The 27,991-nt window shown below is 36.4% G+C and overlaps 1 protein-coding gene across 1 annotated transcript; it reads right to left on the bottom strand.

The window, feature by feature from the left end:
• Positions 1–39: 39 nt before the first annotated feature.
• On the bottom strand, positions 40–27,832 carry SELENOF (selenoprotein F). The gene is made up of 5 exons (XM_054833875.1): positions 27,672–27,832; positions 24,629–24,796; positions 11,484–11,547; positions 3,386–3,435; positions 40–1,035 (listed from the first exon to the last, which is right to left on the bottom strand). The coding sequence occupies exons 1-5, from the start codon at positions 27,738–27,740 to the stop codon at positions 904–906; spliced, it is 483 nt and encodes a 160-aa protein (XP_054689850.1). The 5' UTR covers positions 27,741–27,832; the 3' UTR covers positions 40–903.
• Between the last annotated feature and the right edge of the window lie 159 nt (positions 27,833–27,991).

Below are 27,991 nucleotides of genomic sequence, written 5' to 3'. Positions count from 1 at the left end.
AAGACTTATTTGCTAATTAGACTTCAGACAAAACCCACATTATTCTTGCTTACCATATTTATTCAGTCTAAGTGGAAAAAACCTGACAAGTCATAATAGATTTGACTCATTACCATACATACTGTCTATATTCCCTGTTCACATAAACTTCAACTAAGAAAAATATACATTTTAAAAGAACAGTTTATAAATTCATTTGATAAACAGACTTCCAATAAACTTGTGTAAGTTAGAAGGAAACATTTTCCAAGACTTACATCTCATGTTTTCTGAAGCAAAAACACTTAACATAAAGCACACCTGACATCTGACTTCCATACACCTCAGAGGTTTTCTATGTAGTCTTCACTAAAGTGTACTTATTAAGTGTTTCACAGCACCAGAGCATGAGTTCCTCCATCAACTTCAAAACCTGTGAACTAGATACTCGCTGTAAACAATGCTTCTATAAAAAGGACCGGTCAAATACAAGAGGGCATTAGCAGTCAAGTTTCTTTGGGAGATAGTACATTGCATTTGGTTCTGACTTTCTTGCAAACAGCAGCAGACAAAAAGCATGGTAATCATTTCACTTATTTGAAGCTCTTCCGTTTCAAGAGAATTTGTAAAAACAGGTCCAATTAGATCGAACTGATAGTTGCATAATTAACTTTGAAACAAAGCATTTTGTTAGTGATAAATGCATTAAGAGCTGAAATATATTAAGACAAGCTATTCTGTTTGTCAGCTTGTCAGATGTGTGCTGAAGCTTCCCCTTATAATTACAAGATGTTTAGTATAGCCCAACAGGTATTTTGAAATTAATACAGAAGCTGCAATGTTTTTTTTTCCAATTGTAGCACACTACATCTGACAAGATACAATGACAAAACATGAGAAGGAAAGAGGACTGAAAGCAATGATTTATAGACGTTCTAATTTTTCACTTAAAAATTCTTCCACACTATCTGTATTCCACTTGAGGATGCTCAGTTCTTCTGCAATGTTCCCACTGTCATCCAGCAGCTTTAGTACAGGGTCAGAACCACGCACATACTGCAGAAGGAAAAAAAAGGTCAGTTACCTTTGGCTGGGAAATGCATTCTCCATATTAACACTCCCCTCAAGTGATTTATATCAGTTAAAAAGATGTCAAAGCAAGAATAGCAAAAAGTCCAAACAGTGACACCATGAAGTATGAATACTTAAGAACAGAGCACTAAATTAAATCAGAGTATTGCCAGCAAACTTTGGCAACACAATTTGTGCTAAGAAATCAACCTAAGCTTTGGCTTTTTAAAGCTTAGAATTCTTAAAAAACAGACAAGCTTGGTCGTTCCTGACAATGCTCAATGCTATAAATATTCCAGTGCAATGTATTTTGTTCTGATTTTATGAATTTCATTACTAGAATGTTTAACAACAATGTATTCTACTTTTGTTGAAGAAAACAGATCTATAAACATGAAATTAAGCTATGAGATCAGTCTTTCAGATTGTTCTTTCCTATGCTGCTACATCCTCTCCTCCAATATTTTTTTACCTACTGTGTGGGTTCAAAGGAGAACTAGATGTTCAAAGCTAAAGTTTGTGTGTATGCAAGGAAGAACCCGTAAGAGGGGAGACACCACACTGAAGCTTTAAAGACAGAGATGCTACAGGTTGCACACTCCCCTGGCAGCAGATGGTCAGTGTTTGCAGCTCCGGATTAGATGCTTTCTTGCCTAGTCCTAAGGAATGAGGGTGGGAGAAAAGAAGGAAGCATAAAGGACAAAGAGGCCTCATTTCACAGGAAACTGAAACACATTAAGAGCAGTAAATGTTCATCTTGAGATCCAGAACAGAGTTACTTACCTGAAGTAAAACAGGTAGGAAACAGCTTCAGTTCAGACTTCTGACTTGCATTTAACATCAGAGAGGACAGTGGAGGAACAAGTCAAATGAAGAGATGTGTGTGTGTGTGAGAAACATCTACTTGTTCTCCTTGGTCCACTATACATGCTAATGCATATACAGAGCAGTGCCATAAGCCTAGCTTTGAAAGATGGTATTCTACTTCAATTGTTTTCAGTTACCAAAGTTGGATTTTTAAATCAAGCAGCTGGATTATTTTTCTCACATAATCAATAGCCTTTTTACCATTTTAGAAATTTCCGGTCACTAACAGCTCAAAGTTCTACTATGAATTTCTAATGTAATTACATTCTTTCCTGCTGTGTTGTATCTGTGCCCACTAGGCTTTGCTAGTAACATAATACTTTAATGCTTCTGAAGACTAATTCACAAAATATGTAATGCAAATAGAAGCTTTTAACAGTATTAGAAGGCTCTAACCATTTAAGTTTATGGAAAGATTTCCCCAGGAGTATTTTATTTTGCCCTACTGAGCTAACCTAGTTGGTTTTACTTAATGAAACTAGTGGCATCTCTAATCCATTTTCCAAAAGTCTTATAAAATTCAGATCCATTTGCACTAATTTTTTTCTGGTAGTGCTTTGTACCAATTGTAGTCTAGACTGCTTTGATGTTCAATACAGCTACAGAGTTTAAAATAAAAATGAAACAGACATGCAGAAGGAGAGAAAGCTTTTGAAAGAAATTGGAGGACACAGACATGAATGCATGAGACAGAGGAAATCTGTTTTAGATGGAATCTGCTGCTGAGAAGACAAATCACTTATTGCAGCCATGCACAGCTATGAAGTGATTCCAGATGGTGCCATTTGGTGAATAGAGATGGGAGCACATCACATGAGAAACAAGATGTATGTCTGAAGTATGCTGGAAGTTCACACAGGAGTTTAAGAGGAAGGTGAAGTCTTACACTAGATCTGGAAACCAAAGAATTGTTTGAGCTTAAGGCAGTGCAGCTTATGCAGCTTTGTATATATGCAAGTCATAAGAAACACCATTCTGTATATACATTTCTATAAAGCTACATGTTTGAAGGCTATAAAGAAAAAAAAAGAATCATGAACACAGCAAGGAAATTCTGAAAGGGAGGAGAAAAATCTGAGTCACTGAATGTATGGAAATGGCAGTTCCATCAGAAAGTGAGGGGAGACCAGAACAGGAATAAAGGAAACTATGGCAGAATAAGCATGAGTAAATCCAAGATATCCACAAGTAAGGACAGAATGCAAGCATTCCTCACATTCTTTTGTCATCTGCTATTACTTATGGATTCCAGTATATTTTTTTTCCTTGGATTAAAAACAAACAACAAAACCCCCCAAACTACCACTAATTAATATTAGCAGCAGGAACTTTAAATTTATACTGGCAATGCAAATATACATCCTCTGCAAATATACGTCAATCAACAAATAAGGAACAGTCCACAAAATTACTGTCTCCACCAGGCTTAATTCTTCCTAACATCCCAAATAAAAAAGGTTATACTTACTTTGATTTGCAGTCCCCTGAAGAGTTTTGGCTTATCACTCCTGACAAAAGCTGTAGTTTAGAGAAAAGAAAGAAATATAATCAAATTATTCTCCACTTGCATAAAGTAGATTTACATTCAAGCTAGTATTCCTTGAATTACTTCTTTTGGAATGATGCTCTAGAAGGTATTTTAATGTTAAAATTCTTAATATCCTCACAAAATTAATACTACTAAACCTATTGTGCCTAAGGAACACCCTATTTTTGCTAATATTCCAAAACAAGCTTCATATCTGCTTGGATTTTTCTTGAACACTACAGCAACTGTCTACATCAGTTTATCTCCATGTACAATTGACAGCCTTCAGCAGACTGGCCCATATGCTGCTGCAATAAGCAAATGAGACGAAAACTGTTAAAGCGATCAAAATTTGGCTGAAGATAAGCTTTGTGAGGGAGGCTAAATACAACACATCCCATCAGCACACTCCACACAAGCTGCAGCAGTGCAGGTAAAAGGGCACAGAGGAAACTGAGTAGAAGTGTTATTCTTGCAAACAAGACAGGCAATCTTGTCTTGCACAGATCTCTGAGATTACATGTCGAAAACCAGCAAGAAAACAAAAGCAGAAAACAAGAAGCTTTTATCTCCTCTTCTCTTGACACTCCCAAAGGCGATCAGCTTTAAGATGGACTCTATGGCCTGTCATGTACATGGAGAGAAGGTCAGGTTTGAGGTGGGCTGCTGATGAACAGTTCTTTGCTTGAAGTGCTGGTCAGCACACAGCAAGCATTACCAGCAGAGTCCCTGCATCCCTACAGCACAACCCAGGCCTTGGGTTAAAACTAACTTTAAGACGACAAGATGATACAAATTATTTCAGGGCAAAGTACGAGCATAATCCTCTACTTCCAAACACTTTAGCCTAATGAATGTGAGTTGTAGAAGTATTTAAAATTTATTTAGAAAATAGCATAATCTTCATTCTTCCTCCTCACATTCAGGTTATGCTAAAGGCTGAATTTAGTATCTGTACTGACATTAAGTGGATTCAGCACACTCCTGTAGCATGCCAGTAGCCTCCCCAAGGATGAACCCTGTCAGTACGAATTGACTCTTACAGAGGTGCCAGCTGCATGTTAAAGCTGCTTTTTCAAGGTTAGACAACAGTGAGTGTCACAAATTGCAGTGCTGGTGCATAGAGATGAGTGCAGCCTCAGGACTAATGTTTCATACTGCCACATGAAGTGTAGCGCTTTCCTCAGTAATTGTGAAGATGTCCCCTGGCATTTTTATACCTATCTTTATATTACCATAGACAGTTACCTCAACACTTTCTCAGTATGTATATACAGACTGGCATTTATTTTCCTCCGTCTTCTGCTGTGCTCCTGGTACAGATCAAAATCATTGTACTCTGCCTGCTGCACCAACCACTACACAGTATAAACAAGTTAAAAAATACCAATGGCCCAATGAGCTGCCAGATATACTAGACCCCTGAAAAAAGAAAATAAGGCTTGTTTTCATTCTATCTATAGAACTACAGACTAATGTCATATTGTAAGCTGTACTTTTATAACAATTTCAAATAGCACTAAATAACCAGTACTTGCTCACATACTGCAGTTCAATTTGATTTAAACTCACAAAGCTGTAATTTTCAACTTCAGTGTTTCCCATGTCCTTGTGACCTGTTAGTTGTCTTTGCTGTCATCAACAGTAAGTAATATGCAAAAAAGTGGCAAAGATATTTCTTATTCTTTGTTAAGTCCACAGTATGTTGAACTATTTCATGGGGAAGTTTTCCACATTTTTTTCAATTTAAATCTAAAGCTGAAATAAGTCTCTAGTGCTTTATATGAAAAGGAGGTTGTAAGCAGCAGTCAGTATAGTGGGTAACTTTAATTGCAATAGTTAAACAAAAAACTGCAAGAGTATAGTAAAATGGATAAAGTTTCAGAAGCAAATCTGACCAGTGGAACCCCACTGCACTAAAGAATAGCCTTTGGGGGTTAACTCAGGTTACAGCACTTTAAGCTTGTAACAGGTGTGAGGATTTGTGACTTGAGTGACAGATGAAAGCTCATTTGGACAAGAGTGGCTGTTCTCTGGCTGCAGTGTTGGACTGAACAAGCTCCTATAAAATGGGAACAGAATTAGGTGGAAGAAAAAAGTATTCTATAGGCAGTATTACATTTTGTCACTTTAAAAGTAGCTATTACACACTTGTATCAATGTCAATGTCTAAATCTTCTGAAAGCTGAAGCACTACAGAACATTTTTCCTGAAATTTTAGACAGCTGGAACAAAATTGGTTTCTGTTAATGGCATATTTATTTCTAATGCTGATCATAGTGACTTTCTGCATTAGTCACCTGAATTTGCAATGCAACAAAGAAAAACATTCACCGTACAAATAATTTACTTGGTATGTCCTCAATTTTGGAAGCTAAAGTGAGAAACTAATACACTTACATGCATTAAAAATACATGTTATCCCATCAAACACCTTTTTGCTTTCCACAAAATCATGCCTTAAGTTGAATAAACAGCCTTTGGATGGAATTGACAGGGTTAGAAGTCAGCTGAACCTCCAGCACACATTTTGAGGCACAGGGCTGCTGGCTTATATGAAGTGCTGCACATGCTCCACCTCCAGCACTGCCCCAGCAGCTTCCCCTCTATACCCTGACATCAACATTGTTGCTTCCTATGATCCTATGTCTGAAGGCTACTTGCACATCTTTACACTGCTATTTAATAGTTTGATGCTGAATACTAAAATTCTAGCTATCTCATTTTCTTCTCCCTGTAGCAGCTTTAGAAATGACATGCTGCAGAGAAACAAGCATTTACGTAATCCAACCATGGGTGAGCAAGGAAGGCATTTTCCACTTTGACTTCCATAAGATGAACTCTGAGCTTGGTGCCATGACACTGTTCCAGTAAATTAAACACCAGACCAGAAGTCAAAGCTGTTCTACTGCCAGCTTTGCAACTGTCCTTTCACATAACATTAAGAAAATCACCTTATGGTCTTATAAAACACATGCAATACCAAAGCATATACCTGCTGTTTGAAGGCAACCCTGAGGTAAGCAGGCTTGATTGCCATGCAATCAACTACAACTAAAAGGTCAGAAAAAGATCAGGTGAGTACGGGCATTTTAAAGCCTGCCCAGCAGCAAACTGTTTTGCGAAGAGGTAACACTAAACAGTGCTTTTAAAGACCCTTATAAGAGCAGCATCTGCCTATAGGCACAGTAGAATGGAGAAACTCACTGCTATCATTATAATGTCTTTGTTGATATATAACCCCCCTTTGTTTTGAGAAAGTGAAAACTAGTCTGTTGGAATTAAAGCCTAGACTCCTAAGTGGAGATTACTAAGAAATCTAAGAATCACTCATGCCCAAACAGCACGTCTACGCATGCACACACCTACGCTATTCTGAGGTACAGCAGGTTACACTAAGAAAGCTTCCTGATCCAAACCAGGCATGACACCACATCTGTCCAAGCAGAGTTGCAGATCTATATGTAGGCATAACTTCTTTGTAAACAGAATTGACCATCTACTGTTATATATTAAGGGCATGATCCAGATTACCAAGGATATCTACATTCAGGAATATTCAGATTATTTAGATTCCTGCTTTAGGAGCAAAGATCTCCTGCTTGATCTATAACTGACTTGAATGAGAGCCAATATACAATGGCAGTAAAATCAGACGCTAGTTTTCAAGCAACTATGCACACAGACAAGCATTTTTAATCTTGTCTGTCTCTACACATATCAGAAGGATTATAATGGCCTCAAATCAGAAAGGCTTAGAGGACATTAAAACCCCTTACTGTCTCTATTATATCAGTTTCAGATTTTAATGGCAGAAAAGCACAAGTCAGAACTAGTCAAATCTTCAGCACAAGGTCAGCAATAAATTTTTACTGCACAATTTTTCCTCCTGGTAAGCTACAGCATGTCTTCTAGCAAGAATCTAATGTGATTAAGTATCTGCCAGTAATGGAAAAGTCCACTTGTTCAAACTTCTAATCCTTTTGTTACTTAAAAAGCTGGGCTTTTAGTTTAAATTTATTGTATTGCTTACTGTTGTAACACTTAGAAGGACTATGTATGCCCATGGGGATTCATCCAACTTTTTAAACTGGACATACCCTTCTCAATTTATGTTATTTTTCTAGTAAACAGAACCCTTTAGCTTCTTCTAAACTCTTGATGCTGTGTACAGATACACAGCTTCATATTACAGATAAGTCTCATCAAAAATGCTGACCGTGCACTGAAAGGCAGCAGTGGACTTTTTTTGAGGAACATGACTATCCCTCCCATCCCTCAGTACTACACTGCAAAAGCCCATTATGTGATCAGGGCAAAGAATTGTTAGTGCTCCAAGAGCAACATCAGAAAGGAATGCTTCCTCATCATTCATAAGGAGGAATGTTTCAAAATTAGTATAAAGGATGATCTATTTTTAGAGAAATATTTAAAGTCTTTTTGTGATGCATTTAAATGTTTCACACATTGAAATAACAATAGGAAGCACATGAGTGCATAGTAATATCTTTCAAAAGACATTTTATCGAACAGTAGGCATGGTACTTCGTGTAACTCAGTGCAGCACATACTTTTGAGTTTTAAAAATCATTTGTAAGAAACACCAAATGTATACAAGATGCATTACAGGAAATGACTGAAGTGATCTAATACTAACACAAGAGGATGATTAAAGTACATCTAAAATTTTCTATATATAGTTGTTCTGAGTCAATTTAAATATACAGAAAGCAAATGTAATATTACTTAGCATAAACCAATGAAATAAAGGGCAGTTTGCTTAACTTCACCCTAAATTAAGACACAAACAGTTTGAAAGTAAAAAATTTACTTGAAACAAGTTTGTGCAGAATGTCACCATTTGTACATATAAAAAGGCAAAAAGGACTTGACCATACCACGGACTTGATAATTTTGTACCTGAAACAAACCCAAATAAAACAATGGTTTTATTGAGGCATTGCTAATTATCAAGTGCTAAACCTATGGAAAAGTGAAGGAACCAAAACAAAAGGAAAAGTAGCAGAGTGATATTTTACAAAGACAGGAAAACCCAACATTTGTGTCACAAATATCTAAGCATTGCTAAGACAACTGGCAATATTTGCTAAAAATGTGAATGTGTAAATCACTGGGAATACAGGCAAACCAAAAGCATTAAATTCTTTCCTCAGACTCTTAAATAATTTGTTTTGGGGACAAACACATGCTCTGCAGTTTTGCAGATCGCGTGAGTCTGCTTCAAAAGATACCACGAGAGCCTAGCAAAAAGATAGAGCTACAGCAGGCATCAAGCACTCATTTACATTTTAATGGCTATAGCTCTTTACCTTTTGGGGCCTCAGTTTGGGGTAAGAATTTAAATTTAAGAATTTATATAGCACATCAATAACTACTATTTGTAGTCTATTAATCAAGTTACAATGCAGCTGTTCATGATTTTATACAAAGCACCACATGCTTTCAAAAGCAAATCCATGACAGAGTTCCAATCAAGCTTGAAGAAACTTCACAAAAAACCCACAGACAGGGTACTTTGTAGAAGCAGTAGGGCAAGAGACATTTCTAAATCTGAAGAGAAATATTGTCTTAGTTTGCATATTATGTGTTTACAAAAGATTATGATAAAACGATGCAAGTCTCCCACTACAATATCCTACATTTCTTAGCAAGAGTTTTACTAACATTTCTACCAATGCAAGATTTCAGGTTAATATAACTTTCTAACTTTCTTTCAACAGTATTTAAGAATTACAGATTAAAATAACCAGGAAATAAGTGATCTTAGCTAAAAGAATCCCCCTCACACTCGCAGAACTTGGGCAATGTAATAGAGTGCTTACTGACTCTGAAGTCAGAGGATCTATCGTAGTTGCATCCTGCACGAGTTCAAGGATTAAGGACCTTGTTTCTGTAACAGATTTGCTGGGAGCATGTCCATTTCTTAACCAAGACAGTCACACAGGGAGAGATGAGAGTTATTCTATTGATGAAAAAGAATGCAGAGAAATATGAAAGAAATGTTCAATAAAAACCCCAGCCTAGTCCAGTTTTTGTCAAACTGGAAAGAACATAGGAGCCTAGACATTATGATCTCCTATCTCATCAGGAACAGAACACAGCTGCCACTGAAAAGTCAACTTACAACAAATACACTAGATTAATCACTGACCCAGCTAACTTATTATTCTATTTCACAGCCTTAGTGTTATAGAAACTGTCACATTTTCTGTGTCACCTGGTATAATAAAATATTGCTTCATCTATGAATCTTGTCACTTATGTTTTCAATGTTCTACTTTGATAGAGTGCTTTTAAATGATAAATATTTAAGAACAGTTTTGTATAGAACAATTTAAAAATATATGTAATGTGGGAAATTATTTTATAGTACAGCATTTATAATGGAGTAATTTATTTTTAAGGGAAACTTAGCAGGAAAAATTTCAGTACTGAACTTGAGACTTACAGAAATGCAGTCTTTTACCTGACTTATCACAAGAAGTTTTCTTTGAAAAACAGACATCCTTACCCATATTCACAAAAGCATTTAGTAGTTCATTATGATATTATAAAGAATAACTTTCAGTTTAAGATTGAGATAATCTTGCTGAAGACTAGATTTTTTTCATCCTCTTGCTGAAGGGCTAGGATTTTTTTCATCACTTGTCACTTTGCTTTCCCAGCATCTAGAAATACATTCCATATGTAGTGATTCTCACATTTCAGGCACGCAGGTGTATTCAGCAACTATTTGTAGCTAAAAAAATATATAACCAGTAATTTTCATAGAAATTTTCATACAGAAGGACCACAGAATATTGCATTTAGTAACCACGAGCAATGCACAGGTTTTTCCAACTGTGTAACTTTTACAAACCTTCAATTTATTAAGTCATTTTAAAAAGCAAGCTATATGATTAATACAATGTAAATTTTTGAGCAGGTTTAGATAACCAAGGATTGCAAAGAAAAAATCTTTAAGATTTTCAAGTTTTTCTTTTTGTACTGTAAGCTTTTGGAACACGCTTCATGGTGTGCACACAGCAGAAATTGAGGGCCATTCCATTTTAGGGCCTACGCATGAAGATAACTGAGGACATAATGCAGGCTGGAGCCAGGCTAACAGGCTGACCTTTTCCTTCAAAAAGGAAGTGCTCAACAGAGCACTTAACTGTGACAAATTCACAACCATAAAGAAGCTGAGTGAATGGGCAACAACAGTTGCGAATGTTTTTACATTTGCTAAATGTGAATGGTCATGGAGATAATATGGACTCCTGTACTAACAAAGTTAATCTCCTCACGCTCTTGGAGTAGGACAAGGCATTTAAACAATTCTTGGTTTGGATTATAAACAGTGGGAGAGAGAAAATAGCTTGCTCTGGTCTTGCAGTCAGTTAACTGAACTGTGTGTAGGTAGAGGTGGCAGGAGAGGATCTAAAACCAGCATAACTTAGGTTAGTCGTAACCTGTTTTAAAATACCTTTTTTTAAATTGTTCAGTCAGCCTTCGAACAGAGAGGTATTAACACTGGCCATGGTAGACGGAGACATGCAATTTTATGCCTAAAGCTAGAGTAATGTTTCTTCTCCATGTCAAGCTAGGTCCACAGTACAGTATTAGGATCTTCATTACAGAAAAAAATTCAAAGTACTGCTATCACCTAAGCTCTTCCCCCATTTATAAGAAAATTCCTGTTTGAAATTTCTCACGTTTTTCCTGCAGCTTCCTCCCACCACACACTGATGGTACTGATTTTCCTTTTACACTACTGTATTCCATTCACTTTAGTTGACTATCATTATCCACTGCCAAAACAATTATAATGCAGGATCTGTGAAAGGAAAGTAGTTTCATAAGTGGACAATATAATTTCATCAATTACTGGAGGCCAGTTCCAGGAGTCTCAGGTCAATGCAACTTTCCTGATCTAATCTACAAAATTTATGACTACTTTTGGTAGTCCTTAAAAGCACATTTTGTCATTCAGCTGTGACTATTTCAAATTTGAAAGAACAGTAGTGGCTTCACTTACCCTGGACTTGAGGGAACCTTCCCAATTTTCATCCACATACCTCTAGGACAGCTCCTGCATAAAGCTGTAATAATAAACAGAAGCTGTTAATGACAAAAAAAATCTAAATTGCTAGTTTACTGGTGTTACCTGTTGAACTATTTTTGAGGAGACAATATGCTATTGTGTTGATGGTACGTACAAACAAGATCCTAAACAGAATCACAATTCCAGACATGTCCGATTTATGCAACAATTGACTGTTCGCTCATGATACATGATAATTTCCATTCATTATATTAAAAATGTAAAAACATGAAATAGAAGATCATTTGAGATATACTGTTGCTGCAACAAAGTTTCATTTAAAAATGCAACTGGACATGTTAGAATGGGAATTATGGATTAGGAAAACTTTATTTCTTTCTCGCCAAAGATGCCAAGAAAGTCTCATTAAGTGAAATTTTAGTTTCCATTTTAAACCTAACTTACAATAAACAGTATTTCACTGTCCAAGTTAAGGCAGTGACTTTAGGCTTTGTACTTAGGCTAACTATTAGTAGTTTATTGTAGTTAATTAAGATTGCAGAAAGATGACAGATCACATTAATAAGCCTTAGCTGAAGTAATTACACAGGCTGAGCTAACTTTGATGCTTGCACTTATGTCAATCACTTCTGTCAGCTATGCAAGATACTCAGATTCAATGTTCTTAAAGCAAAATACAAGTTCATTTCAATTTTATGTAGTATCTAAATAGAAACCCCTACCAGTCTTGTACACTGTCACATGTTTTTAAACTTTTTTTGGGGCAACATGCAATTGATTCTATAGTTTGCTGAATCTTAAATATAAATTAACAGATTTTTTCCGGCTACTAAAATAGAACTTCATACCGTAAAATTAGGCATTTTAATCTTACACAGTTATCAATACTGTATACCAAATCACGTCCTAAACTTCAAACCCCACTGTTTAGAGAGAAGTTGACAGAATAAGCGTCAGTTAAACTTTTTAATTCATTACTTTCTATAAACAATTAAGACCTCAGCTTTCATTTTCTTTTAGACAGTGTTTTCATGACAAACGTGCAAGTCAGGACATGGAAAAAATATAACCTTACTGAAATGATGTAAATTCACATTGCATTTAAAATATGAACTGTGAATACATGTAATTAAAAATAACCTTTCACTATGAAATTTAATGAGTACTAACCTATCTGAAAAAGGAGTGACAAGTCATAAAAGCAAACCACATGATATGACAAAAATCTCAAAGGCAATTTTATTAACACTTCATCACCTATCTATGTAGGCATTATGGACAACCAGGAATACATCTTCATTTCAGAATATTAACCTTCTGAATTCAAGGTCCAATTCAATATCTGCCTAAATACCATGAATTAGAAATACTCTAATCAGTTGCAGGAAAATTACAATTTCTTTCCTGACATGAACTAATCAGTAATCATTACTTCCACAGGAAACAGAACTAGAAATGTTACTTTGCATTATCTGTTCACAACAGCATCTCAGAAATTTGCTTAACTACGTTTACTTTTTCAACTAGATACTAGATTTAAGATAAAAACTAAGATTTGACTGTTAAAACCCAGAACTGCCACGAAACAATGCTCGAGAGATCAAAAATACCATATTTAAAAGCTTTTTTTTCACCACCCAAATAAGATTTTAATTAAAAAAGGCACTGATAAACAGCTTAGATACTATCTCACATAATTAAAGTTCCTCTGGACTTAAAACATGAAATAATTACAAGGATGGAAGAAACATGGAATAGTGAGATCAAACTTTATTTACCTTGTCTCTATTCATTACTCTTTAAAAAACATTCAACAACAATTATATCAGCATTTCTAGATTTAGATATTAGTTTGCACACTTAATACATTGAACATTTATACTGGTTCTCTGCTACTGACAGTTATCTGCATTTTTCTGTCGAGAAGTTAGGATAAAGAAGTAGACAGAGAAATAAATAGACTTTTTCTATCTAGTTAACTAATTATTTGTGTATAAAGACCTAAGTACACCTAAATTTAGAACAACGGTAAAACGAGCATTTTTCAATTCTTATTACTGCAAATAATTCTTATGGTTTATTTCTTCCTTTCAAATAAGGATTTCTATGGAACAAGATCACTGTAGGAATCTAAAATACATAAGATAACTTGTAATTACAAACTACTCCCAGTTTGTTACTTCTATCAGATATTGGCTAGGAGTTAAGTTTACCAAAGAAAACAGCTCAACTGTTGGTGTCTGTATTTTGAGCTTATAACTCTGGTGTAACTGAAGCCCAGCTGTGTTGATACAAAAAAGTTCAGATTCATGCTGGGACAAGCAGCTGCTCTCTAGATGGCTAGACAAGAAAAAAGAAAAATCAATTGGCTTCATTTGTAACTCTAAACAAAGGTGTCTTTTGCAAGAAACAGGTTTATTTGCATCACTTAGCCCACAACAAAAGCATACTTGTTCATATCTACTGCTACTACCATCCCATCATATCCAGAGCAGATGTCCTCCAAACTTCCTTGTGAAGGCATTTACTGTGTTCAAGTACTACTACAAATGACATGTATCACTCTGTGTGAAGGCATACAACACGATGAGTCAGTTCATTACACAATGCTTAACTCATAAGTTAGTTCATTTTAACATAATGCTTCATTTGTTTTAGTGCTCATGAAAGTGAGTTCAGTACTACAAGTAATGAAATAAAGACTCTCTAAACTAGTGTCCATTTTAACATGCAAAACAAGTGCTGTTATGATTTTCAGGCTGATTCATGTCTACATCTATAAAAATAACAGCTTTTTATAAAACATTCTAATAGTATGCTAAGACCATTGTGACAAAATCTGAACTTTTCCCTCATCTTCTACAAAGCATCAACTTAAGTTGAGTTTAACTTGAGTTAAATTTCATTTAAAAGCTTTTTGTAAGCACCTGTCTTGTAACAGTTCACACTGATGTAATGAAGGTGGCTCTTCAGAACTGAGAGGAGGAAAACCACACTATCAGTCATGTCTGCTTTAATGATGAAGGAAACTGGTAATTATAACATAATAAACCACTGTTTACACAAGAATAGTGTCAGATAAAAATATGTATTGTAAAAATAATTGTTCCAGCAATTAAAAATGAGGAACCTTAATTTAGGCGAAAGAAAACATTTCACCTGTTATTAGGAGGGGAATTGAAGTAATTTCTGCAAGACAAAATTCCTGCAGTGCTTCATTTATAAATAGATACAGTATTGTTATCACAGTTACTCATGGCAAAGACTTCAAAAGAAAAATTACATTCCTGCTACAAAGCTGCTATGTAACTGTTAGTTTTTACAACCAAACAGGAATTCAGATCAAAACAAACTGAAAAAATGGTACTTAACAGAGACTGCTCCTAGATCACAATAAAATGGTGTTAGATGAAAGGTGACAAAAAGAAGTTTTGTAAAATACACTAAATTGTCCCTAATTTTACTTCTATAGCACCTATACTTTGCATACTGGTTTCTTCTAACTACTAAGTCTGACCCTGCACAACTTACACAGTGTCACTCAAACTGGATTTGTACAGCTGTTTGCAACCAACTGAAAACAATTCTAGTACCATCATGATATACAACATGCAGTGAAACAGCTGTTAAGATAAAGCCTCACAATGGTAAGTAGCTATCTTATAGCATCTAGATTCTCTGATATCTGCATATTTTTCTCTCTCAATATCAAACAGTTTAAAAAAAATAAAGTTAACCTCTGAGAACGAGCAGTAAAACACAAGTTACAATTACTGCTAAAACTCTGGAATTTTCACTTGCCTCAGGTACAAGACAATCTTCCACAAAATATTTATCAACAACTAAACTCTTTCCAATTCAAACAGTATTTGTTTTTATGAAACTCACTGTAATTTTCATATTACTATATAGCAGATCTGGCAAAGAAACCTCCTCATCCTCTATTAACTCATACTATTGTTTTACTTCAAAGAAAACTCGGGAAAAATACGGATATTATTATTGTTATTGGCCAAAGTTGCTTTGTATATGCAAACTGGTATCATTTTAAAATAGGGTGCAGGATCTCTTTTTTGAAGGGCATGCAATTAATTTTCAGCATGTCCCACCCACCCAGGAAGCAAAACAAGTTAATTGATATTTGTTCTTCTGAGAAATGAAGTCAAAGAAAAGAGATTTTGGTGCAAGAGTCTTCTGCTCTTTCCTAAACTTAAAGCTACCAATTCATCTGTTACTTTTACTAGAAAACTAGATTAGTTAAAGAATAAAGAAATATATACTGAGATATTAACTATAAAATATTTTCTCTTCTATGGGGGAAAGAATGCAGGGTATTTGTATGGATAGTTAGAAGTTTTCAAAATCACTCTAGTCTTTCCCTTCCCTGGAGATAGAAAATGAGCAAGAATCTGTGGGTTAACACAGAAAGCCTCACTGCCAGGAACATTATGAATTACTGTTCTGTAATACAGAAAGCCAATAAAGTCATTGCTACACACACATCATTCAGAGCTGATGTCATCAGTAAATTTAGCAACAAAGAAACTGCACCCATTCACAACTCATTATCCTCTGAAGGGAGATGCCTAACTCTAAATTTAGAAACAAAGAGTCAAACAGTCAAAAACCAGATATCTGAATTAGTGCTATTCCTGTAATTAGTGATACATATTCCAGGCAAATTCCTCTGAACAAAGCTGAAGCAGAATCTAAGCTCTCATTTATTTGCAAGGAAGGAAATTCCAACTGAACATAAGGGTGAAAAAAGTCACAATGAGGGTGTTTAAACACTGAAATAATTTAATAAGAAAGGTTGTAGAATCTGTATCTTTGAAGATCTTCGTAACTGAGTTCTACTTTGAGTAGGAGAGTCAACTTTATTCTGCATGTACATAACAGTTTTGCATTACTATTACAGTCTTCAGCATACAGAAAACGTGTCATCCATGTGTTTTATTTTTGGTGTTAAACAATCTCCTTCTTGCACTATTATGTAAACACTTTTGCTCTTTAAATCCAAAAACCTCCAAAAAGCTCCAAAACAACTTCCCTTCCTGGCAGACTTTTTTTTTTAACTTTGCTCTCTGAAATGGTTTGGTGTAAGGTCATGTAAGCAAGAGATCTGGCACAAGGGTGACAGAAAATGCAGACGCTGAGCAACCATCAATGTTAGACCTCTGTAGCTGTAGCACAGATTAGATGGTATGAATGCCCAATTTCTTTGGGGGGGGGGGGAAGGGGAAGGGGGGCAGGCAGCTGGGCAGACAGAGTGGAATAGAGAAGGGTGGTGGAAAAAGAGCTCCTATGTACAGGCTCTCACTTGGACCTAGTGAACAGAATTACATATGCTAAAAAGTAGAGAGCAAAAGTTACAGTTTAAGTTCCAATTTTGGCATATACTGTCCAATTAACTTCACTATCTAACCATCTACTTACCTCTAGAAGTAGAATCCCTGAACATCTCATTCTCCACAATCTGTGCTTTTACTAAAAGAGAGCATCTTAGAGTTGCAAAGAAAACAGTGAGAACAGAACTCGACTATTTATTTGACTTTGTGCATTTAAGTAATTTGGAGACTTTGTACTTTTGGAAGTTGTTTCAACCAATGTAGAGTCAAATGCCAGTATTTTATCCAGATGTGTGCCCAGATGAAGGTGGTCGGACTTAATTAGCTAAACATATTCCATTTGCCAGCACAGATGCACATCAACAACTTTAACTCACATTCAGCAAATTCACATTTATAATTTCCCTAACCTTTTCTTTTTCACTGATAAGACTAGAAAGAGGTCTTCCATAGGTAAGGCTTGCCCTACTACAAGCAGATAAATACATTATCTTTGTTTATCTGACAGACATGAACCTTTGGTGAATCTGCTCCAGACAAAAGATGGTAAATTTCTGTCTTTGGCATTGACTAACTAGCTGCACCTTCCTTATCTAGGACTACTGTTTGCCAACATTAATTTTCATTGCTGATAACATCAGGTATAGAAGGAAGGGAAAGAGTGACCATGGTAGAGTTCTTGAGAAGGACATGCACTTCAGCACGTTTAGTACAAGGAATGGCTGTTGTATTGGTCTGGCTGAGATGGAGTTGATTTTCCCCACAGCAGCCCTCAGTGCTGTGTATTGGTAGCAAGCAAGGTGTTGATAATACCCTTGTGTTTTGGCTAGTACTGAGCAGTGCTGGCACAGCACCAAGGCTGTCTCCCCAACATTCCTCCCTCACCAGTAGGCTGGGGGTGGGGCAAGATCTTGGAAGGCAACACAGCCAGGACAGCTGACCCCAACTGACCACAGGGATATTCCCTAACATATGACATCTGCTCAGCAATGAAAGCTAAGAGAAAGGAGGAGGAAGGGGCAGGGGGGGATTTGTTAAGTCTTCCAGAGCAACTGCTATACATACTGAAGCCCTGCTTCCTGGGAAGTGGCCGGACATGACCTGCTGATGGGAAATACAGAATAAATCTTTTCATTTGCTTCTGCACACAACTTTTGCTTTTAAACTGCCTTTATCTTGACCCATGAGGGTTTTTTTCCATCTTATTTTCTTCCCCTCTGTCCTGCTGAGGGGAGTGATAGAGCAGCTTGGCAGGCACCTGGCCTCCAACCAAGGTCAACCCACCACAGCTGTGTGTAATATTCTGAAGCAACACTACTCTGATAAGAGACTGTCTCAATTAGAGACAACACAACCACCTCAATTCCTCAACTTCCCTATCAATATTCTCCATAAAATTATTCCCCTCTGAACTGTATGGGACACTTTTTTAGTTAAAAGCAAGCTTTGAAGGGAGATCGTTTATTAGCCTTAATTACAGACTTGTGATTATTTACTTGACTGTTAAGTAAAATATGCTGTCATTGAACTATGCTATTTTTAAGTCACACTTGAAACAAACAATGAACAGGAACCATTTTTACATAGCATGTTAGAAATAAGGAGTACAGGTATGTAAAAGCACAATTTGATTTTTACAAATCACACAAAGGATTTTATAGAACATATCAAAAGACAGAAAAAGCTATAAGTAAACTAAAATTCTAATTCATTTATACAAGTATTTATGACTTACACTTACATTACACCACTGATATGTCAATGAATTCTAAATAGTTCTCTATTTTCTCGAGTTAAAAACCCAGAGATGAGACTGCTTCATTGGAACTATTTATATTAAGAGCCTCTGGCAGAACATGCAGGCAGCCAACAGTAGTTTGAGTGTAGCACTTTAATTAGTGAAATGAAAAGAAAAAACCCTGAAAAAATGAAACTAAATTGGGTCACACAACAGTAGCCTAAAGCATTAAAAGCATTTCAAGTTATTCCAGTTTCAGTAATTATTGTGAGTTTTGTAAACTATTTTGAGTTTTAAAAAGAGTGAACAAGAATGTCACCTTATTCCTCCTTGTAATTCATAACAGCACATTTAAAAGGTCTGTACATGTAAAAAGGTAGAGTTCTGAGAGTGCTTTCAATTTGATTTTTTTTTAATAAAAGTACCACAGTCATAATTACAGGGGACATGTTTTTTACTAATATTACACTAAATATTTATTTCATTTCCAGGAGGAGTGTAACACTAACTCCATGCAAAGAATTGGTTTTAAGTTATATTCTCTGTATGATGTAGTTTGACCACAAGTATTATTCATTAGGATTAAAATAACCCATTCTGCAGAATGGTTTCTGCATATGTGCTCATCCCCTATCCTACAATGCTTGAAGGCTCTAGTGACAGATAAGGTAGATTACAGAAAACTGAATTTGTATAGGCATATTTTTTTACCTTGCAGTGAAATTAAGAGTCATCTTTTCTCCAGATTAGACCAAGCCGAATGTTAGCAGCTACTTATTACATGGGCTAAACAGATACAATTCACTCTTCTTTTGCCTATCATCCCTCACCTCCATATTTTTCACCCACAAAAACCTCTCAAATTGTGTGATGCCATGCAGAAACAGGTGGCTGATGTGGAAGAAAGGGTCAGAGCCCAGTCTTTACTTTCAACGGACTAGAAGTTCTGTGGTTTTGCAGTGTTCAAGCAGGCCAAATCCTTCATGTCTTAAAATGACTTCCCACAGTTTCAAGTGTCAAGGACTTGCAAGGAAAAGAATCTCAGTTTGATGCAGGGAAAACATGGTATGATCTTCCATCAGAAACATTCAAGTACCTAATTAAGTACAGCACCAGTTACAATGAAAACAGCTAGGGAACAGGTCTGCACCATGCCCAGCTGCCACATGTTTTGATCAATCTAACTGCAATAAAGACATGATTACCTGACTGGCCAGTGGAGATCCATAATAAAACTCTAAGAAAGGTTCCTCTGATGTACTTTGACTTTTCTCCCCATTTTCCAGAGTGTTTTAGTATGCATTGTTAGGATTTCCTCCCCAGTTGGTTCTGTTTTCAGCATTTTTCAAAATGTTGAGAAAACACAACACTTAAAGGTCACTAAATATCACTATTTGCAAAATCTCACCCCTTCTGTTTGTCTACAGCTAATAGTGTTATGTCTATCAACTTGCACTAACTTTCAAACAGCAGTCAAATACTGAAAGTCATTTAGGTTCAGGTAGGATGTAGAATGGGGATCTGAACATAAAGCAACCTTAAGATGGGCTTTAAGATTTTTTGGAAAAGGTAATAGTCAAAGTTTAAGCTGCCCACAATTATTTCAGGTTAATCTTCACAATACTTTCATGTCAAAATTGAAGGAAGCTTTCATATTTACTAGTGCAGGAAGAAAATCAAGTTGGAAACATCCCCTCTTACACCACAGGAAATATTTCAGAAACTCAAAATGGATTAGTTGTATTAGATGTAACAATATAAGTTTGGCAAAAAATAATCCTAAATTTCTCATTATCTTAGCACTGAGATCAGATATTCCAATAAATTATTAAATCATGTTTTGATAGCTTATCATATTTTGACAACCCTGAATACATACACAAGAAAGTTGCTAAAAATCTCAGGATGTTTTTGCTTAAATTAGTACAGTGGAGCAGTTAATACCCACCTCTATGTAACTTTAAAAGTATGCATATCAACTTCTGTATCATTATGTTTGTCTTGTTTTACAGCAGAATCAAACTATTTAGAAATAGCTTATGATAGACACTTGTGATGTTACCCACGACAACCTGCCATCTAAGCCATCCATTTTCATGTCTCGAATTTCCTGGCCAACTTTTGCTTCCACCTGATGTTACCTAATTCAAACACCATGACATTACAACATGACAAATACTTGAAAACAGAAATTTAAAATGCTGGCATTCAACACAGTGAGCAAAGTATATTTCAAAGCTCTGTTTAGAAACATTGATGACTTCTAAGGGTTGTAGCAACCCTGCACAGTGCAACTGTGCAGATTAATGTACTGCAAATTTCAGAGTTGATTCTTAATATCAATTTTGACACACATATATTGTATATTGCAATCTTAGATTTATCTCAACAATTAATGGAATATGCTTATAGCTATGTCTGAAATGATCACACAGCATAAGTGAAGCTGCAGATGGAGTGCGGCTATTTTCAGCTACCACAAAATATGGACAATCTCTCCTGCTACTACAATTTCACGCACAGTTAGCTTCACCTCCATTTCATCCTTCTACGTTTTACACACCAGCAGTACTCTGCATCTGACAGACTGAGGCTTAAAACTTGCAGCTGTCTAAAGCAATACTGTTTAAGCTAGCTTCTGAATTAGTCTGAAAGTGAATACAAAAATATCTAGAAAATGAGGAAATAGCAAAAATAATTTTTCATTTTACAGTACAATTATGAAGTAATTAATATATTTCACTGGACAGGTGTCAGGAGATATTAAGAGCAAGACAAATACTGGGTAACAAGAGTACCTCACAGCTACTTTCCACAATGTCAACTCACAGAATACTGGACCAATAGCAAGACCAGGATTGATAAACATCTTTCAAGGATATGAAAGAGCTGAAATCTGTAAACACCTCATTTGAGGTTGCACTGATGCTATGCAGCACAAAGTACTTTTAGGACTGGGCATATTTAACACATCATTTGTGAAAAGTAGCAGTGATACATAAAAATTCTCAGATACGCACACTATCCCCTTTAAGAATTAACTTAAAATCCTGAAGTCTGTCCTGGAATTCTAATAGTTTGCAAGTCTTTGTCACACAGACTACCAACATGCTGTGTCATATGATGGGAACAAGTATCTGCTCACATAATGAACAAGCTAGGTCGTGTACTGGAATCATGGCTCAGAAAAAAAAGATTTATGTTCAAGCATGTAGTTACATCATTAGCAAAACCCAGAGCACCACTGCTCTGGATCTCAGCAACATAGAAGGCTGCTAATCAGCAAGTCAGACATCTTACATCCATATGAAGGTTTTTAGAATAAGATTTAAAAATTCTTCAAGCAAGAGAGTAGGAAAAAAACTTAAGACTTTCAACATCCATTCACTCTCAACTATCAAATTTCCATTAGAAAGATTTCTATGGTAACCTGGAAAAACCTAGGGAAAGAGAAAAAATAGTAAAGGGCAGCATATCCAGTTTTTCTATTCTGCACACATATCATGAAAATACTACTTTAGCAAGAAACTACTATAAATTAGATTGTTAATTTTTAGGTAAGAGTAAAGTCTTAAGCCCAATTACAGACACTTATTACAACCAGCACTATGTTAAAACACAAGTCAATCCAAAAATGTGATGATTCCAAATACAATCTGTTAAGATAATATTCATGGTCACTTCTCTTGACACTAATTTTCCACTGGCTAGTTTAAGGGAAGTTACTCAGTACAAGTTTAAAAAAATTAAAACAACAATCAGAAACTCCAAAATTTACATTTCCAAGCAGTGGTAACAGCATAAAAATTTTCTACCTTCTGAAACAGCATTTGAAAGAATATTAGAAATGATGCTATAAATTAGCACTCAACCACATAACCATAATGTTATAACAATCCAATACTTCTATTCACACATACGAGGGAAAGCCTGCATTCAAACCCAGATATGAAAATGCATAAAAATAATATAATCACTCCTATAATTCAAGCCGATACTTAACATGCTAGCTCCAGATCTCAAGTATCATTTGTCACAGAAGAAAAGATAAAATAATAATCAAGATGTACATTGAATTGTGCTATAGCAGCAAATTGTTCCTATTTACTACAAAGCACAAGCAAAAAACAAAACTGGGTAAACCAACACAAATAGATTAAAAACAACTTATAATAAACAATCTCTTGGTTCCTACGAATATACAACAAATTCTGGTTCACTGATGGGATTTGTTGAACAAATCTGAGACTCTGTCCAGCCCTATACTATTTGCTCTACTACATTCAACATGACTAAAGTAGAAAAACATTTGAGACTAAAGATATTTACAATGTAAAGCCCAGACCAAAAAACCAGCATTTGATTAGTCTTACACAAAAAGCATAATTATCTACACAGTGAATTCTAGGTCTGATCCAGGATAATCAGAAAAAATATCTATTGATTTAAATTCTGTTGTTTGATCCAACTTTTATTAATGCAATGTTTACAATACAAAGTTACATCCTTGAGTAAATTACTGATAATCTTTTTCTTCCTCAAAAGTTGCATTGACAGAAATGCAACATAACTCTCCTAGCTTATTTTCCCAACAAATGACAACAGAAATTACCCTGCTCCACAAGTTCTTGTGCTACATCTTACACACACTGAGGCAACGCTAAGAATGTTACTTGAACAAATAAAAGCATCTGCTTGTTACATGAGTACAGGAAGCCTTGCTGCTGCCACCACAACTGTTACTGGTTGTGGTACACAACCACAGCACGGCACCCTTTCCTATTTTTCCATTCCCTTTTAGTACATTTCATTAGATTTTATTCTGAAATTTTTCAGCTTTTGTGTGCGTATATGTATAGATATGTACATACATATATATGAAAGAGCTAGAGCATTTGCCAGAGACAAACTTTACTTTATAAGATTCATAGATCTAGCAAAGAAAAAAATCTTAGATATCAAGTTCCATAAGGATTGTACCAACATATTACTGTAAGCTTTCTTTTGTCAATATATGAAACAGTACAATTTACAGTCTTACCTCTTACCTTAATAGTCTCTCAATATTAAGGAACTACTAATTATTAATTCTCTGCAAATCTCAAACACTTGCTTCTTGTTATTTAATACACTGTACCTAAGACTAATCAGTGATTTTGTTAAAAATTACAGGCAGATTTTTTTTAATATTATGCTGAATTTAAATGACAGGAGAAATCTGCTACATTTCCTCACTAATTTCATGTTGGCAGTTATTTAGCCATCTCCTAGCCATTAAAAATAATTTCAGCATCTCTTCTCCTTGAAATCTCTACTTTCCTTATAATTCATTGGTCTTCAATGTATTCTAGAGTACTCTTAAACTACAACATATTTGAAAGCATGTATTCTTTTCCAGGGCTCTGTAAAAATTCTTCCTTGCTGATGTACCTGAAGATAGATATTTATTTACTACAGATAAAGGAACAGTTTTGCCTTAGGCTGACTGAAGCCCAGCATGGGCTCTGAGCAAGATCATTCCCAATATTTCTACCTGTTAGAACCTAGCTGCTGCAGATCAGAGTTGAGCAGTCCTGCTTCTGCCAGGTTCATGCCACTTCAGGAGGTGACCTGATGCCTACACCAGCCTTTTGTTCCTAGGGACTGAACTATCCTGGACATTATACTATGAGTCAAGGACCAAGCAATAGCTGTGATCAAGAACACTAGTCTCCTTATCCTCTTTTTTTGCCCTCTTCAAATCCCACACATCCTTCAATTTAAAGAAGCAGGACATTGCTCCCATTAATCACTTCACATTTCAGAAGGGTTGTCACAGAACCAAAGGTCCCTCTGCTTATACAGGGATGTTGTTTTAGAGCAGTATGATAAGTCTGCAAATCTAGACCCTAAGTATACTGGATTATAAAGAAATATTGCATTTTCTTCTTGTGATTATAATCCAGATTCTCATATATTTTTAAAATGGGAAGTTTCACAAACGTAACACAATGTGTTAAATTATTCCACAAAGGATTTGTTCTACAACCCACCTTTCTAGTTTCCAACTGAGCTTCTTCTTGGCAGCACTGCCTGCAGAACGGATCCAACTGATTCAGACTGAACTGTCCAAGAAGGTTGCAAGAACTGCACAGCAAGTTACTGGAGAAGCCCAGCTCTCTGCAAGCTTCTGATGACAACTGTGCTCCATATACACTTATCTGAAAATCAATACAATGTTAAACTTTAGTATTAAATTAGTTGTTTAAAAAAGGAAGATTTTAAATGCTTTAATGATTAGGATGAACAATTAAGTCTCTTGTGACCATTTTACACTTATGGGCAGACTGTTAGGCATTACTGTAAGACACCACCTTATTTTGAAGAATGGTCTTAAGATAATAGTGAATTCTAGACACTCGTAATATGTCTATTTCAAGGTATCAGACCTGTCAAAGTTTATTTATATACACTTCTGACAACTCTACTGTTTTCCTATTGCTAGCTTCAAATTAAGAAAAAACCCAAACATAATGAATCAGCTGAAATGCACACGGCTACAGCTCTCTAAAGCCTGCTTCTTCAAAACAAGTTCAGCAAATTTCATATCACCAAAGACACACTCTGAAAATAAGTATAACAGCTAAGCTTGGGAAAACCACAATCAAGGAGTGATAAAACAGACCAAACTGCTCAACAAGGCATACAAGTAGAATTTTAATTTCATGTTTGCATTAATGTTACAGGAAAATTGCATTCTAAAAGTGGAAGCATAGATAAAAACCTGCAATTCTGATTTACTAGCAATACATTAAAATAGGCAACTCAATTACATGGCTTCTATGTAAAACACCAGCTCTGTTTTTAATGAGCAGCAAAACCAATTTTACCAACTATCCCAGCACTTAAATGATATTTGGGGTTTGTTTTTACATTCCCACTTCTCTAAACAGGGATTTCTCACAGCCTAGCTTAAAACCTTTCCTTCTAGCTGTATGCTGAGGAGCAGGGGGAAGTGAGAACAGAAATTAAGGAAGGAGAGAAAGGAAAGTTCTCTCAGATGCATCTGGGTGAAAGGCCCTGGGCAAAACCTACAACATCTAAAACACCAACAAAACTGTTCCATGCTCAGAGAAGAGAGGTGATACCAGCAAACTCTAGACTGGATGGTAACAGGCCCAGAGTCAGAAGAATTACGCTGGGCCAAACAGAAAAATAAAGAAAAACTAAGGTTGTTCTTCAGCAAGTCAGACTCCTCTTTGTATTTGCCCATCATTTAATATATACAGCACACTGAAGTAAAGTAGAAACAAAATCTATTTCCTCTCCTGAAGTGACCTATAGTCAAAGACATGTCACTGATGTGACAGATAGGAAGTGTTATGGATTAGGAATCAGTAGAAAATTTATTAGGTGACTCATTAATCTGTTTCTCTATATCTGCTAAAAAAGTATAATATACAGAAAACTATTTTGAACTTACTATTCTACCATCCAGAAAGCTATTTTTCTTCTTTGTACAGGACACTGCTGAATTAATTTCTATATATGACAGCAGACAAGCAAAAATGGGACCCTATTCTACTGGAATAATCTATTATTTTTCTTTTCTGAGGGACACTAGCATTAAGTAATGTAACACCACTGCGGTAGTACAGAAAATCTAAGGTGGATGCCAAACACTGCCAAAGCAACATCATTGTTCACTTATTAATGATAACAGTAGCTTAAACAGTTTTCTCGCACCTTGCTGCTTGCCATCTACCCCTTTTATGCTTTACTATCATAATTTCCTCGCTTTCGAAATTGTTCAGCTAGGGGCAAAAATGGTATTACTGGCATTGCCATTTTGCTTCCACCAGCAACACTCCTCACACTTTTCCCCAGCAGAGCTCTAGAGCATCTGCGTATATAAAGCCAATACTCTCCTGGTTTTGGGCAGGACCAACCAAAAAACAAACAGTATATGAAAGCAAGTAAAGTCTCCATTACAACAGAATTTCTCAGAAGATCTGGTTACACAGCAAGCTCAAAACACCTTGAGAATAAAATCATAGAGAAGGGGAGGAGAAAAAAAAGAAAGAAAAAAAGAAGAGGAAGAAACTGTCTCTCCCTACTATTTTTCTTCAGTTTTCAGTATCATAACTATTGTACTATCCAGAAATAAGAAGTATACTAAACATCTCTATTTAGGATTAGAAAAGAACCCTCACATTTCAGAAGTTAATTTCCTACCAGAACAAGATAATTTCAGATACTTAGCTAGTGATGCACCTCATTTCAGCAGCATGCTCTCCTTTAAAGCTTTGACTACCAATACTTATTACATGACTGCTTTGCTTTCACATTAGATAATTTAATACAGTAAAGCAAATGCAGCATCAATACAAATTGCTTTAGGAAGTACTTAATAGTTGTTAGAGTGAAACACTTCAACAGGTGTTTTGTATAACCTCATGCCTCTGGAGCTCAGGCGGGTCCCAACTTTCAGGGCATCAGGTGCACTAAAGAGAGACAGCTGGCTTTCCGGACGAGTCTCGAGGGACAGCCTTTCCCAGGACAACCTTCAGTTCGAAATCAAAAGCCACTCAGCTTCACTTTCCAAACCCGTTCTCAATTTATTATTAAGGATAACCCGGGTCATGAGGTTTATGACAATACACAAACCGCATTAAATATGGGCGAGGAAGCCTGTAAATTTATTTCAAGTCACTGCAACACCCACACCAATCGCCACGTTCTCTAAGCTAACAGGGCAAACCAAGGCCGAGGCGAGGGACAAGGCGGAGGGGCGTTTAGGCTTCAAGACGCCGCTCTCGCAGTCTGGACGAGTAGAAGCAGCGACAGCAAGAGGGAAGAGGGCAGAAGCAGAGAACAGCCTCCGACAAAGGGCAAGAGGCGGCCACGGTGGCAGGAGAGCGCCGAGGCACGGGACGACGCCTCGGGAATGGGCTGGGCAGGGCAAGGCCCGCTTCCTCCGCCTCCCGCTATGGGACACGTCTCACTCCCGCCCCACCCTCCCTTAAACCCTCTTTCTCTCAGGAAATCGCAGCAGCACTCAGCCCCAAGCGCGAATAAACCGGAACGGCCTCTCACCGCCTGCAGCCCCACTAACAACCAGAACCAGCAACGCCCCAGGGCCGTTAGCTCGGCGGCCACGGCCATCTTGGTGCCGGAACGCTCCTGCCAGCGTCGCCGAGAGGCCGCTGAAGAACCTCACTCATCGGGGATGCCCGACACGTGCCTGATGCGGGAGAGGATAGATTTACTCCTAACCCCGACACCACAAGCAGAAACAGCTAACCCAGAACCTCTTCAGGAAGTCTAAAGCAAAGGTATTTCAGTCTGTTCAGAGTAGCGCCTCACAGCGAGGCTAGAGGAGATGCCATTCCCTAGCTTTAGTCAGGCACTACGGA

This window comes from Grus americana, chromosome 8 (assembly GCF_028858705.1).
Source record: "Grus americana isolate bGruAme1 chromosome 8, bGruAme1.mat, whole genome shotgun sequence".
Taxonomy (NCBI): domain Eukaryota; kingdom Metazoa; phylum Chordata; class Aves; order Gruiformes; family Gruidae; genus Grus; species Grus americana.
The sequence above is the reverse complement of the archived record's forward strand: the minus strand, read 5'-3'. Positions and strand labels throughout refer to the sequence as shown.